Raw genomic sequence first — 21512 nt, 5'->3', positions numbered from 1 at the left:
AACTCGGTTACTAGGGATGTAACGAATCACCCATACTTGACTTGTGTTACTATGTACCTCTTAAATACACACATGGTAGCATAAGGACTTCTCTTCCCTGTCTAATACTCCAAAAAATAATATTTTCAAGCTAGAAGTTCATTCTGATTCCGAGTAAAATTGTTTATTCGAAATAAATCGAGGGTTCGATTGAACAGCCATGTTTAATGTAGATCTATGCCAAAATCTTGTTAGAAAGAGACATTTTGATTGGTTGTTAAGTCCAAGCTCTCAAAGAGACAGGAAATTGTGTGCTAGGTTAGCGGGTGATGGATATCATGACGCAATTTTTGCAACGAAGCTTTGGCGCAAATATGTCCAGGGGTATATCATCATGGAATGGAGATATAATATTATGCTGAATAGAGGATGAAGAAGAAAGGAGAGAGGACACTACTCTGACCACCATCTGCACGGCCATCTTGGTAGTACAGCCAGCATGACTGGGCTCTATCTAGTACAAGGACAAACAGTGATTGCTGTAGGACCAAGACTGGACACATTATTTGTATACTAATAGTGAGTTGGGTTTAACGCCACTTTTAACAGTATTCCAGTTATATCGTGGCGTGTCAGCTTAATGTGGGAGGAAAGCCCGAAGTGATGCAGGTCTCAGACGTTTACCACTTCTGTGAAACCCACGAGCACGGGTATGGTGCTGACAAACCTAGAAACATAATCGGGTCCAAACCGGGATTCGAACCCACAATCATAGGTTTCTGGCGTGCCCAAGGGACGCAACTCTGCACAGCGAATTGCGGCGCCTTAGACGACTGGGCCACCCGTGCCCCCTGTATACTAATACTACAGGTCATAGTGGTGTAAGTCTCATGAATAGACAACACAAAGAGAACAAATTCTCAAACCCCACTGATTTCAATATTGGAGAGACCACAAAAAATTGACAAATTGTTGGTCAGATTTCTTGCATTTGTGTGCATTTGGTAGTGTGTTTCTGTTTCAAATAATGTGTTCTTTGGAAACAATAATCAAAATTTATTATTTCTCATTATTGATGTATACATCTTATACTTAGTCAATGTTGTCAAAACTTTAACATATATGTAAGATTAGTTAAAAGACTTAGTTTTTTTTTAATATTAGAGTGAGTGAGTGATTTGGGTTTAACGCTGTTTTAAACAGTATTTCAGGTATATCATGGGGTGTAAGTTTAATGTGGGAGGAAAGCCCAAAGTGATGCAGGTCTGAGAGGTTTTGGTAAAAACCACAAGCACAGGTATGGTGCTGTCGAACATAATCAGGGTGAACCAGGATTCAAACCCATGATCATAGGTTTCTGGCGTTCCCAAGGGACACAACACTGCACAGCGAATTGCAATGATTGGGCCACCCATGAAAAGTGGTCAAGGTGATTTGATGAACATGAACAAATAATCAATTTGTTGTGGCCTAATCAGCATGATCAGTCTTGGATATTTGACCTGTTAGTGTCTGAAACTCAGCAGAGTTACCCGAGAGCCTTAAGAGCCAGCTCATTTAAAAAACTGTAGGCCCACCAGAAAAACTGTTGGCCCAAACATTTTAGCTAAAGCAGGGAGACATACTCTTGCAATATAAATTACAAAACACAACCAGTCAACCAGAAGCTTTTACTGCTATCACGTCGAGTTCCCAGAGACTCAGTGATGAGACATGAAGCCTACATTTATCAGGAAAGTATCAGCATGTAAAACATCTTTGCGACTACATATCATACACCATTTGAAAGGTCTAATCCTACTGTTTCTAAATATGAAAGTTAGGCTTATCACATTACTTAAATAATGCTTAACAAATCATTATTAAAATAAACTACAGGCCATAAGTGCCTGCTGAAATTTAAAACAATCAGCCCGAGAGCAAATCTGTCGACCTCGGACCTTCGGGCTGATGTCTCTTACCAATACACAATCAATGATCAAGTGGAATGTGTTTGAGATACTTCTATACATTTTGATTTAATACCAAACTGGGCTCTCTTGTCCTGAAAATATACTTCTATCATGTCGTGGTACAGTAAGATAAAAACAAAGAAGCAAATTGAAAAAATCTTATTCACATACCAAAATATGAGTAATTAAATGTTTGAATTTTTACAAATCCCATTCAAACAAATTTCTTAAAAGGGTTTTACTTTGATCAATATGATCAACATCCCCAGTGGAAAGTGTACATTCTCTCAGAAAGCTCACAATAAAGAGTATGAAATACACCAAAATCACATAACAAACCATTGTTATCATGGTTATACAATCGGATCATTTTTATTTGATTAAAAAATTCTGACATTTGACACTGTCGTGAAATAAAGTGTGGAGAGTTGGCTTACAGATTCAGTTACCACAAATTTCACTGAAAATAACTGAATTTATTTTACAATAATATCAGTCGTTTATCCATGCTAGTAAATGTATTTACGTTTGCCATGTTTACATCACTTCACCATATAAACAAAGGGAAGTAACTGGGAACTCCGGGGACATTTCATCAATGAGTTTTTTCACCGAAAGTAAAAGATAGTAAAGATAGCAAATACCAACCAGTGTCAGTGAGGTATTGTCTCATGAATGTATCAAATCTGATCAGATGCTCTGAGCTGTCATACACCACTTCAGTGTTCACCAAATAGTATCCTTTCTAGTTACATGATAAGTTTGTAGGTGTGAGTGAGTATGGTTTTACGCCGCTTTTAGCAATATTCCAGCAATATCATGGCGGGGACTCCAGAAATGGGCTTCACACATTGTACCCATGTTGGGAATCGAATAGTAGGTGTGAAAGAGAGTCTTAGACCATGGAAATGTTCTACTTTTGTATTTCTAGTTATTTGGTAGAAACCCCAAAAAATGTAGCAGGGATCATCAAAACAGTATCAACATATCCGTTTTAAAAGTTTTTATACATCTGGTTTCTCCTTACTGAGATTCTACTGTATTCTAATATTATTTTGCACTTCCCTAACTTAAAAAGTCTTCAAGAAATGATAGAAAGGAAAAGTGGTTCTTTTCTTAGGCCAGATTTTCTCTTTTTTTGGTGGGCATTTACGGATTTTTACGCAAAAGATTTGGACCCACTTGCACAAAGCGATCTTAACGCTAAGATGACCGTAACTCCCATACTTGAACATAGGCTTACAATTGTCTTAGCGCTAAAATTACTTTGTGCCTTGGTCAGTAAAACAGAATGAATTGTACAGTATTCTTGTTATCATCTTAAAGTTTGATTGGATACGTACCGTAGGTGATAAAAATTTTTTTTTAAAAAGATGGAAAATCCTAGCCTAGTTTGGGTCCTTATAAATATAATAAATAAAAAGTCTGACAGCCGCATTTCAGCGTCATTTTATTGTCTAAGCAGTCTTTACCATTGGCCGAAACAACCCTTGTTATTCTGGTTTTATATTTTTTCTGAATTTCAATTTTTAAGGTTAGCAGTTACAAAAACATGCACGGCTTTATTTAGTTTTTTCAGTTGGAGTAGCAGGAAGGCTTGAGAAGAAATAATCTGTAAACCAACTCTTTATAATCAACCTGTGTGGATGGGATTGTTTGACAGTGAGAAGATGAATCAATGTGTTCCAAGAGATGCATGCTGTAGCCTTGAGACTTGGGCAGTAGAGGACAACAGTCACTGTGGCTTGACATTACTAGCGTGACATCGAATGCTGGCATTTCCCCCTCAAGGCACAAAGCAGGGTATATCACACATAGATATCTGATGTCAGATACTGACTCCTTTATCACTGAAGTCAATTAACATGAGCAGGTAACACATACAACTCAAACACACTTGATCTCCTAATCACATGTAGGCCTGGTCCATATAGAGATCACAGTTGAATGAATGTCCACCAGGTGATTTCTCACCTATAAGGATGTCAAATCTCACTAGCACTCGATCAAATCGTCTCCCCATCTGGCCAACTGGTTCCATGCTTTGATCCATGTGTAACCCTGGGCGTGATTGGTCGAAACCTCATCCCAAGGTAGGAGAACACAAGGTGATTGGATCATGGTTGGCATGTGGCAGAACTGTTGGCCTTCCCTGACCCATGAGCATGTTGGCGGATCACCTTGATGTTGTTGAATTGATCCGTCCAGAACGTCATGGGTGTCCTTCATCTTCATGTCTTCCAGTCACATGAAGTCATCTGAGTCGTTGCCATCATCCTGAAACAAAGAGACACAAGTGACACAGCCTTCTACATATCCTGAAACAAGGAGACACTAGTGACAGACACAGCCTTCAACATATCCTGAAACAAGGAGTCACTAGTGACAGACACAGCCTTCAACATATCCTGAAACAAGGAGACACTAATGACAGACACAACCTTCAACATATCCTGAAACAAGGAGACACTAGTGACAGACACAACCTTCAACATATCCTGAAACAAGGAGTCACTAGTGACAGACACAGCCTTCAACATATCACAAAACAAGGAGACACTAGTGACAGACACAGCCTTCAACATATCCTGAAACAAGGAGTGACTAGTGACAGACACAGCCTTCAACATATCCTGAAACAAGGAGACACTAGTGACAGACACAACCTTCAACATATCCAGAAACAAGGAGTCACTAGTGACAGACACAGCCTTCAACATATCCTGAAACAAGGAGACACTAGTGACAGACACAGCCTTCAACATATCCTGAAACAAGGAGACACTAGTGACAGACACAGCCTTCAACATATCCTGAAACAAGGAGACACTAGTGACAGACACAACCTTCAACATATCCTGAAACAAGGAGACACTAGTGACAGACACAGCCTTCAAAGATATCCTGAAACAAGGAGACACTAGTGACAGACACAACCTTCAACATATCCTGAAACAAGGAGTCACTAGTGACAGACACAGCCTTCAACATATCCTGAAACAAGGAGTCACTAGTGACAGACACAGCCTTCAACATATCCTGAAACAAGGAGACACTAGTGACAGACACAGCCTTCAACATATCCTGAAACAAGGAGACACTAGTGACAGACACAGCCTTCAACATATCCTGAAACAAGGAGACACTAGTGACAGACACAGCCTTCAAAGATATCCTGAAACAAGGAGACACTAGTGATAGACACAGCCTTCAACATATCCTGAAACAAGGAGACACTAGTGACAGACACAGCCTTCAACATATCCTGAAACAAGTAGTCACTAGTGACAGACACAGCCTTTAAACATATCCTGAAACAAGGAGACACTAGTGACAGACACAGCCTTCAACATATCCTGAAACAAGGAGACACTAGTGACAGCCTTCAACATATCCTGAAACAAGGAGACAGTAGTGACAGACACAGCCTTCAACATATCCTGAAACAGGGAGACACTAGTGACAGACACAGCCTTCAACATATCCTGAAACAAGGAGACACTAGTGACAGACACAGCCTTCAACATATCCTGAAACAAGGAGTCACTAGTGACAGACACAGCCTTCAACATATCCTGAAACAAGGAGACACTAGTGACAGACACAGCCTTCACCATATCACAAAACAAGGAGACACTAGTGACAGACACAGCCTTCACCATATCCTGAAACAAGGAGACACTAGTGACAGACACAGCCTTCAACATATCCTGAAACAAGGAGTCACTAGTGACAGACACAGCCTTCAACATATCCTGAAACAAGGAGACACTAGTGACAGACACAGCCTTCAACATATCCTGAAACAAGGAGACACTAGTGACAGACACAGCCTTCAACATATCCTGAAACAAGGAGTCACTAGTGACAGACACAGCCTTCAAACATATCCTGAAACAAGGAGACACTAGTGACAGACAGCCTTGAAACACCAGCAATGACAGAAGACATACACATCATTGTATGCATATGCCATTTGGAAGCAGCATGGTAAATAGTGCACACTTGACGACAATCTTAAATATACTGAGAGCTAGTTCCGTTATTATGGCACTCCAAAGACCCTACCACATTAGACTTCATGTTTTCAGGCTTCATGAGCGTGTTGTAGGAACGCAACTCCGCCTGTTCCTTCCGCCGTTTCTCATCCTCCTTATCTCGCTGCTTGATCTCCTGTTCCTTCCGTCTCTTGTCTTCCCGCTCCACCTTATCCTGGTTTTCTCGCTCCAGTCTCAAATCAGGGAATCGCTCCTCCTTTGTCTTGTTCAACCTGTTCACTATTTCATTGATCCTCTTCTCTATTCTAACTTTCCTCACCTGAAATGTTGATTGTAACTCCATCACAATAAGCAGGACTTAATGCCACAAGCACAGTCAGAAACTTTGAAGTAAATTAGCCAAAGCCTACACAATAACATCCACAAAGTCGTTCGGTTCAAAATTCAATGTTGCACGATTAAATCTACAGGTAACCCAGCTCTACATTGAAAACACAGTATGTTTATCTCCTATGTTTGGCTCCACCTTTCAGGGGAAGGAAATGGATGCCAGGATGCCAGTAGTTTTGAAGACTATCAGTTGTCAGCACAGAGCACACTCACCTCCTTCTGTCTGTGGAAGCCCACCTGACCTACATCCATCCCTGCTGTCTTCTTCAGGTTGTCCCACATTGTGTACACAACATCAATGTTGTTCATCTTGTTGCCTGTGGAAGAATACAATTTACATGATTTTTCTGCTTGAGACATGCTTACTGCAATTGTCCAGAAAAATGCATAACTAATTTGGTAAAATGCATGATTAATCTGTAAAATGCATGATTAATCTGTAAAATGCATGATTAATCTGCAAAATGCATGATTAATCTGGTAAAATGCATGATTAATCTGTAAAATGCATGATTAAATCTGGCAAAATGCATGATTAATCTGTAAAATGCATGATTAATCTGCAAAATGCATGATTTATCTGTAAAATGCATGATATTTATAAACATGATTACCCTGAATAAGGCATAATTATCTTGTGTACTGCTTGGTCATCGTGACAACCCTATATATTGCATTATTATTCTGCTCAATGCATGACTGCCCTGTATAAAAATGGGATAATGCATGCCTACTGTGACTACTCTTTATGGATAACAACTACATTAATTCAATAATATCTAACATATTTTATATTTAATACTTATCCTGCGTTACATATTGCATTCCCTCCCATTTCCAGGAACAACATGACTGGAAATGTCATCCCTAGAGAGAAGACCTGTTCCTGAACGTAGTTGAAACTGCTCGCCCAAATAAATCCTGCCCTCAACGAACCAGCCGAGATACACGTCACTTTTCTGTTTGAGGAAGCAGCAAGGTCCACAGAACATACAGGCATTTCAGTCTGGGTGGGCCAATTTGTCATGTAATACAGGATAAGTAATAAATATAAAATAAATTAGATTTAAATACATTTATGCTTAACCCAGTATTACATATTGCATTTTATCCGAAGGTAGCAGAAGGGCATACCCTCAGCGTAGACTTGTTATCCGAGCCTCGTGTGTGGGTAGGAGTAGTAACATCAGGTGAAATTCTTTGCACACCAACAGCTCCTGCAACCTGCACACAGGTTGAGACTGGATCAGGACCCACAAGTGCTTGGTACACTCATCAAGGATCTTACCTTCGGTAAGTCACTTGAGTCGTAATACAGACAAATAACATCAGTACAGCAAAGGTAAGGAGATTTTGAAATGGATTTCATTCTGGTAGCTTTAGAGGTTGTAGTTCTGCTAGCTATAGAAGGTCTGGGAACCGACTGCTGTCTGGCCAGAAAGGCTCCATGAAAATCAGACAAGGTTAGATGTCATTTTGATTTTCTGAAGAAGGGACAGCAGGAAAACTGGAGGAGGAAAAGCATTCGCACGTAACCCTTCCAATGAGATGGCTTGAGAACCGGAGAGACGTAAACCGGAAGATGACGGTTGAGGCTCATTGCAAACAGGTCGATGTTCGGCCGTCCTAGCCTCTGACAGAGGAAGTATTAGGCATCCTGGTGCAGCATCCACTTGACGGCTTGCCTAGCCTCCACATTCATCGGAGAGGACGTTCCTGTACCCTGGAATGTGCCTGGCCTGGGGATGGTGTCGACAAGGTCAAACAGGAGAAAGGTCAGGGCCAGCAGCGTGTCCGAGTGAGTGGAACCCTGCTTCTGGATGTACCAAACAGCTGTCCAGCTGTCAGTTGCAATCAGCACTCTTGCATGAATAAGTAGATGCCTCAAGTGTTGTACTGCCAGAAAAATAGCCTCTAATTCCAAGTTGTGAATGTGCCACATTTTTTGTTCGTCTGACTACAGCCTAGAGACTGGTCGTGAAGATGTGTCCTCCGTCCTTGAACGGACGCATCAACAAATAAATGATGGGTCGCTACGAACCCCTGCAAAAAGACTCTGCTCAAGACATTTGATGGGATCGTCCACCACTGGAGAAACTGTTGAAGAGACGCCGGGAGAACAAACATCACCTGGAGTGATGACATGGTGTCGAATTCCACATATCAGGAGTATCAGGCGCCGAGCTCCTTTCCGACTAACTGGAAAACGGCTTCTCTGCTCATGCTGGGAATCGAAAGCTGGTTCTTGCGATTGACGGGCACAAGTAGCCTGGCAACAAGAAGGACACCTCTGGGGGTAAGGTTCCTGAGCCCCGCAGAGATCGTGATACACTGGGAACTGTAGCAGTTGAAGGAGGGGAAGTCAGCAGCGGAGAAGAATCTACCATCGTTGAACAACGTCGTCGAAATTGTTGCAGCCATCTCTTACAACAAACTCATAGATAATCGAAAAATTGAAAAGATACTCAAGGGTTGACAGATGTCACACAGTGGCTTACAACCGGGGCAGAACAGGCGTGGGTCCTTAGCACTCGACAGTGAGGCATGTTAACCACAAAATTGGCAATCAAAACATGTACACAGAAAAGTCAGAATAACATTAAAAATGTTAATCTATACAAAGAAGAAGATGACTGAAACAGAGCCAAATTGTCGAAGACCAACTGCCTAAAACTAACACATAGGCCACAAACAGACAACAAAAGGTATATTGAAACACCTAAGAGGTTCCAAAAATGTGTGTCAAACTAAGCACAACACAAGCAAAACCCAACAGCATTTAGAACAAAACAATTCCAAAAATGGTGGGAACAAAACAAGAGCTACAAACTCACAGAGTACTAGACGACACAGCCATGTGAAAAGAAACAAACATGTATGTAAGAATACCCAAGTGAATAAACAAATCAATCTGTATTTGACAGAAAACAAACATTTCATATCCACAACAATGACAAAGATAACGTTCACAGACGTTCTGCTTTCGTCAGTGAAAACAAGAAGAGTGACGTGTATGTTGGTTGGTTCGTTGAGGGCAAGATGTTTCAACTATGCTCAGGAACAGGTTTTCTCTCAAGGGAACCGTTTCCAGTCATGTTTTCTTAGGAAACAGAAGAAAATGCAGTATGTAATGCTAGATTTAGCAAATATGTACTATTATAGTAAACTTCGGTATAGATCTTTATATCGTTGTCAAGCAAGAGAAGAGAATAAAGATCTATACCAAAATGTCACAATAAAAGTACATAAAAGAAGTGCTATCCATATATTGTGTCTACTTTGTCATCCGTCAACTTCTAATAAATGCCTGTCAAACAAAAGTGTTAACCCTGTATGTTTGTTTATTGTTTAACGCCACACTCAGTAATATTCCAGCTACAAAAAGACTGTCTGTAAATAATCCAGTCTTAAGCAGACATACCAGTGACTGACATGAGCATCGATCTACACAATTGGGATACAATGACATGAATCAACCAAGTCAGTGAGCCTGACCACCTGATCCCATTTGTAACCTCTTATGACAAGCATAGTCGCATTTTACGGCAAGCATGGGTTGCCGAAGACATATTCTAACCCTTATCTTCACGGGTCAATTAACTTGTATGAGAAACATCATGATAACACACCTTGAATACTGTTGGCCTTCACCAGCTGGGCACACTCATCCACCACAACCTGAGGAACATCGTCCAACGTTTCTCCCTGGAAAAAACATTCCAAAAACACTTCATTGTTTGTTTGTTGTTTAAAACCGCACTCAGCAATATTACAGCTATATGATGGCGGTCTGTAAATGATCGAGTCTGGACCAGACAATCCAGTGATTGACATCATGAGCATCGATCCACGCAATTGGGATACAATGACATGCATCAACCAAGTCAGCGAGCCTGACCACCAGATCCCGTTAGTCGCCTCTTATGACAAGCATAGTCGCCTTTTACGGCATGCATGGGTTGCTGAGGACCCCTTCTACCCTGGGTCTTCACAGGTCCAAAACACTTCAACAGCTATCCTATATTTGGCTTTTGATCATGTTGATGAAACTAAACATAAGAGAACTACCAAGCTTTCACAAGCAACATGTTGAATGAAATGTGGTATGTGAACAGATTATGTGATTATATCTATAAAATATTTTTGCACACATTGTCTTAACTCTTTTTGCACAATTACGGAATTTGCATATGTAGGAATGAATGTCAAGGTCACTTACTGCATGGAGCCGGAGATAGACGTGAGCTGAGGACACCTTGTCTACATGGAACCTGCAATGTTGCACAGCTTTCATCACCACAGAGGGGAAAACTCATATTTCCTGGATTTTCAGTTTTTTATTTGACATTCATCGAGAAAATGACAAACAATAGTATTTATTACAATTTGAACAGTACTGTCACAACCACCGATTCAGACAGCCATTGAACATATAATTCCAAAGGCTAATTACTTATGTCCCCATCACTTAATTGCCGTTATTTATATGACGCTGATCCCCATCACCAATGCATTGTATAGTGAGTGAGTGAGTGAGTGAGTTGGGTTTAACGCCGCTTTTAACAGCATTCCAGTAATATCACGGCGTGTCAGCTTAATGTGGGAGGAAAGCCTGAAGTGATGCAGGTCTCGGACGTTTACCACTTCGATGAAACCAACGAGCACGGGCATGGTGCTGACAAACCTAGAAACATAATCGGGGCAAATAAGGATTCGAACCCACAATCATAGGTTTCTGGCGTGCCCAAAGGACGCAACTCTGCACAGCGAATAGCGGCGCCTAAAACAACTGGGCCACCATTGTATATTGACTGTCAGCCAACCTGTGCTACTATGTGACTTCTCATTAATTACTGTTAGTTATATTATGACATACATAGCCTTAATCAATTATCCCCTAGGCTGTGTCGGTAACCAGGCCCATACATTCCATGCCTAGGACAACATCATTGTCTCTTCGTCTGTCCATCGTTGTCCATTACTATGTATGTTGTTTGTTTGTTGTTTAACTCCGCACTCATCAATATTCCAGCTATATGACGGCGGCCTGTAAATAATCAAGTCTGGACCAGACAATGCAGTGATTGAAATCAAGAGCATCGATCTACGCAGTTGGGATATGACGAAATGCATCAATCATGTCAACCAAGTCTGACCACCCGATCCTGTTTGTTGCCTCTTACGACAAGCATACCATATTCGACGTAATAAGCGCCCCGCTCTAATAAGCGCCCACGGCGATATTTGCTAATATATTGGCTAGTGAACAATCCCAATCAGCACCCCTTCTGATTGATCAATGTACACAAGACTTATTTATTTGTGTATACTACGCACTTGTGTGTTATTGGCACCCTTAATTATGGGCAATTAAATTCTGGAAAAATATATCTGTCGTATGTCAACATTTCAGGCTGTCAGCATAAACCACAAAATTTACGATCTTTCAGCTGTTTTTTTTTTCACCAAAATAATATTCTAATAAGAGCCCCCTATTTGTAATTTTGAGAGCGCCCTGGGCGCTTATTTCGTCGAATACGGTAGTTGCCTTACCATGTATGTGTTAAATTGGTATTTCCGAGTGCTGGTGTACTGACAACCATGAGCAGGATGTACCTCTCGTACAGCTGGAAAGTCCGCTCATCGTTGTTTGTGTTGTCAGAGCAGGTATTCCACTCATTGTGCACTTGCTGTTAAGTGTATATATGTGGCGTATTCAATGTTCCGGGGACAGTGATGGCAATGTTATCCTTGATACCCCAGGAGCTTATCCCCGAGTTGACATGCGCATTGACAGTAATATGATACCCAGTCTTTTAACATAATCATGATAACAGGAAATCCAGATAAGTTTGTCTACTAAAAGTTTATTCACCACCAAATGAGTGAGTAAATATTGCTAAACATGCATAATGCACCAACATTAGAGCCATTAATAGCAGTGTGTAAAATTCTCCAAATTTTCAGTCAGACAACCAGACAGGCAACTTTGCAGAGTTACCAGACCAGATAAAACATTGTCAGTCCAGAATTTTCTAGACTTACGAAACGAAAGTAACAAAAAGGTAAATATAAGAATGGTGTAAGGACAGTCTTGATGTCAATATGACCGAATAATGTGATTAATGTTGACAGTTAATTTATCTCTTACACCGAATAAACCAAGAATGCTTAGGTAACTAAGGGAATACAATAATAGCCCGACCATCGGGCATGCAACTTTTCAAAACTGACCGTCTGTCGGCAGAATAGACCGTCTCAGACTGTCAGACAGGAGGGTTTTTCAAACACTGTTAATAGTATCAGTGCAAAAACTGCAAAGATACATCCCAAACAAAAGCCTCTACAAACATTGTCAACAAGGTGTGGCGAAGAGTCTACCAAATTTGTTTGTTTGTTGTTAAACACCGCACTCAGCAACATTCCAGCTATATGACGGCGGTCTGTAAATAATAAAGTCTGGACCAGACAAGCCAGTAATTGACATCATGAGCATCGATCCACGCAATTGGGATAAGATTCTACCAAGAACCAGTCTGTGTAAGAAGAATGGATTCACTGTAGCACCTTACACACTTATTAAAGGGGAAGTGTACATGCAAAAATCACTTTCTTTCTTTTTCTAAACAAAACGCAATTTTAGAATTAGTTAATATCTGTGTTTGAAAATGTAAACACATTTTTTTCACAGTGAAAGTAGGAAGCTCACATTAGTGTGAAAATTATATGGCGTTAGGAGGCCTTCGTTTTTCGAGCTAAACAGGCCTGAGTTATCCCCCTTAGATTATGACGTAATTGGTGCCAATTCAACTGGATCCCTGTCTTTTCTCAACGCAAAAGATATCAAGTACCAGTTTTCAGTAAAACAACATGGCCTACGACACACTCCAGGGCTGTGGTGACTCAGCATAACACTATGCTGGCTGGCATCTGAAACGCTAGAATCACACACCTGTACCTACACCACGTGAAGCGGCTCTAACAAAGCATGATGTCGTCATAATGTTTATCAATTGGCACCAATGACGTCATATTGCAAGGGGCATAAGCCATGGTGTTTTTGTTATGAAAATAGAACACTTGGTAAATGTGAAAAATATAAATCGTTTTAATGCAAAACATATGTTAATTAATTGTGATATTTTTATACTTTTGTCTATGACACTACTAGGTTAAAACTTTGAATGTGGAAAAAGTACAAGAAAAATAGGTTCATTTCCGTGTGAACTTGCCCTTTAAGCTGTCTGTGGTGACAATGTTGAAAAGAGCTTGCTTCCATCTCCAACATGTACCCACAACACTGAAGCACCAGCATTAGATTGAGCACCAGCATGTGAGATTATCATAATATCTGGTATTAACAAATACTTTGTTTCAATAACTACTCAGGGATTTTTCAGCATTTCAAACTAAGTGCCTTTGGCGGCAAATTGGAAGAAAAAATGTGATATTAAAAATTTCATTTTCGTCATGTTTATAAATATTTTAAAAAATTCTAAGGAATTTTTAATTCAAACTGGGAATTTATTTGCTGCAGACTTGAGGCTGAATATTGGCCTGTGAGCAGGTCTAGATAAATCCCAGCTGGTGTTTCATAAATGAAAACAATGATTGCCTAGCCAAATTGACCAACCACAAAGACTTAACAGAAACACATCCTGACACTACCAGCATGACTAGTAAGCAGTGGTAAGAGTGATGGAAGAGACTGAAAAATATCTTACCATACATCCTCCTTCCATCCCCACTGGATCAAATCCTCATCTGAAGTGGGAAATATTGTAACCAATGGTTACTATAGTAACAATCTGCGATTTAAGATGCAGTCAGAAGCCCAAGTTTATCATTTCATATCCTTTCTGTCAGTCAAAGCTTATCATGCTTATGTAGGCTCTACTTTATGCCTGAAGGTCAGGGCTCCCTGTCATAACCCCAATGCTAAATAAAAAGTTACAGATTTGTGGGATCCCTCAACTCAAGTGCCATAACAGAATATCTCAAGGCCCCTATAATTTCAAACACTGTCAAACTGCTTCCAACAGCTAGACATTCATAACCCAGCCTGTTGCTAGCTGGGTGTGTGTTCTTTCCCCATCAAGCCAATTCCTCCCACCCCCACTTCATATTTCTGACTTACATAACAGTTTGAGGAAACCCAATGTATGTGAAATTAGATTCTTTTTGTTTATAATTTTTTTACCAACTAATGTAAATTATTGGTCCCAAATCTGTGAACCCCCCCAAAAAAAGAAAAGTCTGACCTGAGGTGTATAAAAGATGTTGTACAAGTCACTTACTTTCATGCTTGTCCAGTCCCATGTACATTGTATAGGCTGGCGACACCGCTGAAACAAGGCATCAGAGTGAGTGAGTGAGTGAGTATGGTTTTACGCCCCTTTAGCAATATTCCAGCAATATCACGGCGGGGGACACCAGAAATGGGCTTCACACATTGTACCCATGTCGGGAATCGAACCCGGGTCTTCGGCGTGACGAGCGAACACTTTAACCACTAGGCTACAAGGCATCAGAGACGTATAGGGAAATATTTATGTTTAGAAAACTTTCTTTTCAGAGAGATGCGGAAATCTGATTTCTTGTTACTGTGTCTGCTCCTACATGCAAAAGAAGGACTGTCGAGAGGTCTGATGCCCATTTCTGCCATCGGGAATTGTCTCGCTGTGATTTTGATAAATATTAACTGCGAAAATAGAAGACACTACAACCAATGATGTTTCTGGGACTCGTATGAAACTTCCTGCAGATCTGCCGCAGCCTAGTCCCCCAAAAGAAACATCTAACTTGGTCTAAGTCTCAGCACAAGACTAGTTTTAAGGAAGAATGTGATGGATTCTTCTGGCTTGTTGCCAAAGCTTTGTCATGTGTGACTGTTAAACAGGGAGGTCTGACTAAGTGACTTGGGTTTAAAGCTGCTTTGAACAGTCTTCCAGTTATATCACGTGTCAGCTTTATGTGGGTAGAAAGCCCAAAGTGATGCAGGTCTCAGACATTTAACACTTTGGTGAAACCAACAAGTATGAGTATGGTGCTGACAAACCTAGACACATAATCGCAGCGAACCAGGATTCGAACCCATGATCATAGGTTTCTAGCATGCCCAAGGGACACAACTCTGACAGCGAATTGCGGTGTCTTAGATGACTGGGCCACTAATGCCCCTGGGAAATACTAACTGATGTGATTTCATATGCTTCTTTTTGAATGGGATTTTCTAATATGAATTGAAACTTCATGATTGAGTGTTTGGCGTCCATGGACGATGGACGATAAATATGCATGTATAATTTTTCTTTTTTTTTATATATATAAGACATCTATGTAATAAATCAAAAAAGAGCAATGAAGAACGAAGCATAGTTATTTCACAATAAAACATTGTTCTATCATGACGTCATTTCTGAAGATTCAAATATGTGCTTGCAACTTGATGACATCATATATTGGACGACATTATTTTTGAGAGGGAAGTGTCTTGTGAGTTGTTCCCACAGATGTAGCTGGGCAACTCAGATAAAGGCAGTGGCTGAACAATCACATCCAAAGTGGGAGAGATTTGACAATTGGTATTAGGAGAAAAGGTACAGATGATCAAACTCAGGATTGTGAGAATATTCGGGAAAAAGGACTTGTCCGACATTTCCGTGGTCGGATTACATTCAGGGAGTCATCATCATTAAATCATTTTAAAGCTTGTAAACTTTATCAACATCCTCAAAGAGCATGTAAATAATGTTGTTATGTCATACAAGAAATAAATGACTTGTGGTCATTGTTTATCATGTGTATCGTACAATAAAACACTGCAGTGAGAATAAACCATAAAGGGGGCATCCCCGAATGGTTTATTCTCACTGCAGTGTTTAATTGTATGATAAACAACTCCCACTCATCTTTTATTTCTTAAGTAAAATGCTGTGGAATGTGACAATCTAGGAGACATCGATAGATGAAAATAATCATGATAATAAATATAAAAGAAATAAAGAAGAAATGAATATCAAGGAGTAGTGCACTTTACCAGGCACCCTATTTCAGATCAAATTAGCACTGTGGGGGCTCGAGCACTCTTTGCCGGCTTACCGGCTTGGCTATAAGTGTATTAATTAGCTGAGGCTCAACCACTGGACCAAGAATCATGTAATCAGTGCTCGTTTTACAGTTTTACACGCATGCGTAGTTGAGTAAACAATGAATTGTGCATGCATGTTACTGAAATCACACCCTCTCCAATCATCTTTTTGAGGAAGCCATACCTCCCGTTGTCCATAAAATGAGTAACCAATCGAGCAATGAAATGTGATAAAACAGACTTTACTCTATAAAACTAAGATAAAAAAGGAGTGTCGGATCAGAAAGGCATGTCAGCTCCCTAAGATAAAAAAGGAGTGTCGGATCAGAAAGGCATGTCAGCTCCCTAAGATCAAAAAGGAGTGTCGGATCAGAAAGGCATGTCAGCTCCCTAAGATCAAAAAGGAGTGTCGGATCAGAAAGGCATGTCAGCTCCCTAAGATCAAAAAGGAGCGTCGGATCAGAAAGGCATGTCAGCTCCCTGAGATCAAAAAGGAGTGTCGGATCAGAAAGGCATGTCAGCTCCCTAAGATCAAAAAGGAGCGTCAGATCGGAAAGGCATGTCAGCTCCCTAAGATCAAAAAGGAGTGTCGGATCAGAAAGGCATGTCAGCTCCCTAAGATCAAAAAGGAGTGTCAGATCATAAAGGCATGTCAGCTCCCTAAGATCAAAAAGGAGTGTCGGATCAGAAAGGCATGTCAGCTCCCTGAGATCAAAAAGGAGTGTCGGATCAGAAAGGCATGTCAGCTCCCTAAGATCAAAAAGGAGTGTCGGATCAGAAAGGCATGTCAGCTCCCTAAGATCAAAAAGGAGCGTCGGATCAGAAAGGCATGTCAGCTCCCTAAGAGTGTGAGTTCACTAAGATTGAAATGGGGTGCTTGATCGCCAAGGCATGTCAGCTCCAAAAGATCGAAACGGGAAGCTGAATCACCAAGGCATGTCAGCTCCATATGGTGTTGGATTGTCAAAGCGAGACAGCGGTAGTGCTAAAGAGCGTTAACTGAGCTGTTGCATGGTAAAATGCATTGTTGCCGAATATCACCAATAAATTAAGCATATATACAACATTATTATCGTTTTCGCCAGAAGAAATTGGTCATGTCTATTTTCAAGTAATTTATCGATATTAATAGAAAATTTTCGATATTTACAAACTGCTTTGATATCAAAACAATGCAATATTATCATATAAGAAATGCAAGTGGAGTCATTTTTATACTTATTTTAAGCTTTAACGGCCTATTTGGCAAATAAATAATTACGATCACGTGCGGTCATATTTGAAGCATGAAACAAACATGGCGGATAGGTGTCCTGTAAAATGCATGAGAGCCGATACAATCAAATTCATCATCAATTCTTTCAACACTAATCGAAATCAAAACTAGCAGAAAGCATTCTTCACATGCCATCTGTCTTTCACGATGTTTGGACAAAAATGTCCGTGAGCGAAAACTGGGGGACTAAAGGATCAGTCCCTATTTTGAGGACCAGTGATAATCTGTTCCCTCTTGATTAAATCATGTGACATTCACAAACAGTCCGATAGATGATCACATCAAACATATACATACTATTGCTGACGAAATAGAAGACCATGGTCGTTAGGTAAAATAAACTTTAAAGTGTGATTCTCGTTGTCAACAACCAGACGGAAGTTGTCGTTTTTGTCCCTTTAAATAGGAAAGTAACAAGGGAGTTAACCCTGTAGTCGCTTTTGAGAAATCCAGACTCAGCTCGAAGCACAGGCCTTGGTCAGTGCCGTAGCCAGCCGGTGTGAAAAAAAGTTAACTACGGCCTTGTTGGTTAATATAAATCCCACCCTGTCATAGAAAAATATATATTTTACTCATATCAAACAAGTTAAAGTAATTCTTACCGAAAAGTGCAGATCGGTTCTCATCCAAACATCAATTATAAACAAAAGTGACGATACGACTATACCGCTCTCTTTTAAGAAACCAATGAATGACGTATTAGGATTATTACATTTCAAACTCATTTAATAACTCCTGCCCCTCAATATGAATTCTTGTCACTTTAATTTATTCCTTTATTAGTCCATGCTTTACCATGCCTGTGATCTGTGTGGTATTCTCTTTATAAACGATCGACACAGTAAAAATGATAATACCGTTACAGCAAAGCATATACAATAGACATCAATCATATTATAATTCATGAAAGCCAGTTTAAAAATATAAAGGAAACTTGGGACCATACATACAAACTAAGACATGTCTAATGCTGATAGACTGTTTGTTTGTTTTTTATAATAAACTAACTGAAAAGATGCTGTAGGCCACTCCGGGAAAGCTTGAGTTGAGGATCGACCGCCGCACAGAGCGAATTTGTAAGGTGACTGTTGTTAACAATCACATATGACTTGAATAGGCCAGTAGAAATGGTCGAAAACCCGGGCATTTTACGGAACAACCAAATTATATGTTTTTTTTCTGTTTCCTTAAGGTATGGTTATGGTACACAGAAAACCCAGACAAATTCAGACTTGAGGAAAATGTTCTACAGCCATTTGAAAAAAGGCCTATCATACCTGTACCTGTGTCTGTGCCTGTGTTCGGCCGAATTGCGACAATTGTGTCATCATATCACAATGTCATCATCATCATCATCATCATCATCATCATCATCATCATCATCATCATTATTATTAATTTATTTATTTTTTATTATCATCATCATCATCTAATAGTTTACATATCATTTTAGTTATGAGAAAAGGATAACAACAACAGATTTTTTCAGTTTTCATCTTTAATGAAACGTACATAAAAAGACATACTTCATTGCTTTTCATATACAATGTTTGAATGTGCTAAATGAACTGGAACTATGAATATTTTTTGAAATTATTAGAAGTCTTATATGTATGTAGATACATTTCTAAAAATTAAATTTATGCATAACACATTAAAATGTTACATGCTATTTCCCTCATACTACTATCATAATTATGAATTTGTAAGGACATACATGTATATATATACTGATACATTGCAATGTAAAGTACATTCACAAAGAACACATGCAAGTTTCACCTATGAGAGCACAATTAACATGATATAAAGTCTATTAGTAGTTTTCATATTCTGCATTTAAGTCCTGTCTATTCTCACAGTTACTTTCACATTTGCAGTGGATGCTGCATTGAATCCCCCTTTTGACACAACTACATGATGTGCAGAGTCTGTTAGATGATTTACAAGAACACTTTATTTCCTTCAAGAGTTCTGGAGGGGCTGGAGGCATGTCTGTTATAATTGGGACTATACTCCCTTCAACTGATTTAAAGTCATGTGTCTCTTTGACCAAACTGGCCTATGACTGTTTGCCTGGTTGAGATTGTGTAGTGTGAGAAAAAAGGAAGGTTAAGTAAAACCTGTGTAGCGGGCGGTGTTTCCCTGTCCATTGAGGTCACAGTCAGTGAGGAAGAGCATTCTGTTGTCATCTATAATTATCATGGTGTGTGAAAGACAACATTTATAACATTTCCTTTATTTTTGGAAAACGAACCAGCAAGTCGCAGAAGTAGGTATCCGATGTGACTGCATTGTTGCTGTCAGTAATATTTGTTTGGGGTGAGAAAACTGGTCGCTTCAACTACTAGTCAGTTGCCATGACATGTCAGATTATTTTTGATAGTATTCAGTTCATCTTCCCGAGGCAAGGGAGTTAACTTACTATGAAGTAAAGTTTCCACCCTTGCCGAACTAGACTGGAATTTCTGGGCTCGATCGTAGCGCCACCAGTGGCTATTACAAGTTATGTCCCATCTATGTCCCTTCTATTGACCAGTCAGATTCCACCTCTCATATCAGTGCATTTGCTTCAAACAAAATGGCACCGCCAAATCAAGACGATCTGATCGATAATCAAAATCTGTATTGTGATAAAACGTCTCTTAATTCGCGAAGTGCATCAAATCAGGTGAACACCTTCATTAAAAGCATGAAAAGATTTGTGAAATATCTGATGACGCCCAGTTGGCGGTACACATGTACATGCTTTGCAAATCCTGCAATCGACCTAAATCTGCAGGCAGTTTACGAGACGGATGTCGACTTCGTTACGCGATCTTGATTGAACTATGCATAGACTCGTTAGTCCAGCCAAAATATATATAACTCCTTAATTCCAGCCTTATTCGTCAATGGTGGAAACTGGGCTTTGATAGTCAGTAAACTTCGTTGCCTCGGGAAGATGTATTCAGTTTGGAGAATGAGTATTCTGTTCGAAGACGCTTCACTCAACTAAAGACACATATATATCACTCCAAAACCGCAAGGGGTGGGCTTCCGTTGCTAGGGATTAATTTGCTTTGTTTTCAGTAGTTTTCCTGTATTTTGTTTCCAAGCTGTTATGACATGTTGTCAGAGAGCATCGCGATGGTTTTTTAAAGGTGCCATATCCCCGCATCCGAGTGATGCGCTTGCAAACCAAATGCAGGGATCCTCAAACGGTGGAACACAGTGGTGGTGTCGCCAAGCAGGAATCTGTGACGTCAACAATGGAGCCACGTCATTGTTTATTGCGTCCCCCTAAGTAGTGTCATCATAGACAAATTACGTCAACAATCACTTGACGTCAAAGACAATCAATCTATCGACAGTGTACACGGCTGGCGGACGTGTTGCTTTTGTGGTGTACTTCAAAAACAGGTTTTGATGAGACAGGAACGGTGTTTCCCGTAGGTAAGTCAGCGGCTTTGTGTAGTGACTTTTGTTTTCCGTCACATATGACGAATGTTTTCCTTGTTGAGATTGTATAGTTTGAGAAAAAAGGAAGGCTAAGTATAAGTTGCAATTGTGTAGTGGGCGGTGTTTGGCCTGTGCATTGAAGTCACAGTCAGTGAGGAAAAGCATTTTGTTGTCATACACTATAATTATCATGGTGTGTGAAAGACAAAATTATTACCATTTCCTTTATTTTTTAAAAACAAATCAGCAAGTACCAGACGAAGGTATCCGATGTGACTGCATTGTTGCTGTCAGTAACATTTGTTTTAAGTGAGATAACTGGTCGCTTCATTTACTAGTCAGTTGCCACGACATTTCAGAGAGCTTTGACAGTATTCAGTTTGGAG

The 21512-nt window shown here is 40.0% G+C and overlaps 1 protein-coding gene across 1 annotated transcript; it reads right to left on the bottom strand.

Moving 5' to 3' along the window:
• Window positions 1–1635: 1635 nt before the first annotated feature.
• Window positions 1636–18086, bottom strand: LOC124136198 (coiled-coil domain-containing protein 25-like). Its single transcript, XM_046502059.2, has 8 exons — window positions 17983–18086; window positions 14617–14664; window positions 14044–14083; window positions 10539–10590; window positions 9949–10024; window positions 6533–6636; window positions 6000–6248; window positions 1636–4208 (listed from the first exon to the last, which is right to left on the bottom strand). The coding sequence occupies exons 1-8, from the start codon at window positions 18005–18007 to the stop codon at window positions 4176–4178; spliced, it is 627 nt and encodes a 208-aa protein (XP_046358015.1). The 5' UTR covers window positions 18008–18086; the 3' UTR covers window positions 1636–4175.
• Between the last annotated feature and the right edge of the window lie 3426 nt (window positions 18087–21512).

This window comes from Haliotis rufescens, unplaced genomic scaffold (genome assembly GCF_023055435.1).
Source record: "Haliotis rufescens isolate VD_foot unplaced genomic scaffold, xgHalRufe1.0.p SCAF_121, whole genome shotgun sequence".
In the NCBI taxonomy this organism is placed as follows: Eukaryota; Metazoa; Mollusca; class Gastropoda; order Lepetellida; family Haliotidae; genus Haliotis; species Haliotis rufescens.
The sequence above is the reverse complement of the archived record's forward strand: the minus strand, read 5'-3'. Positions and strand labels throughout refer to the sequence as shown.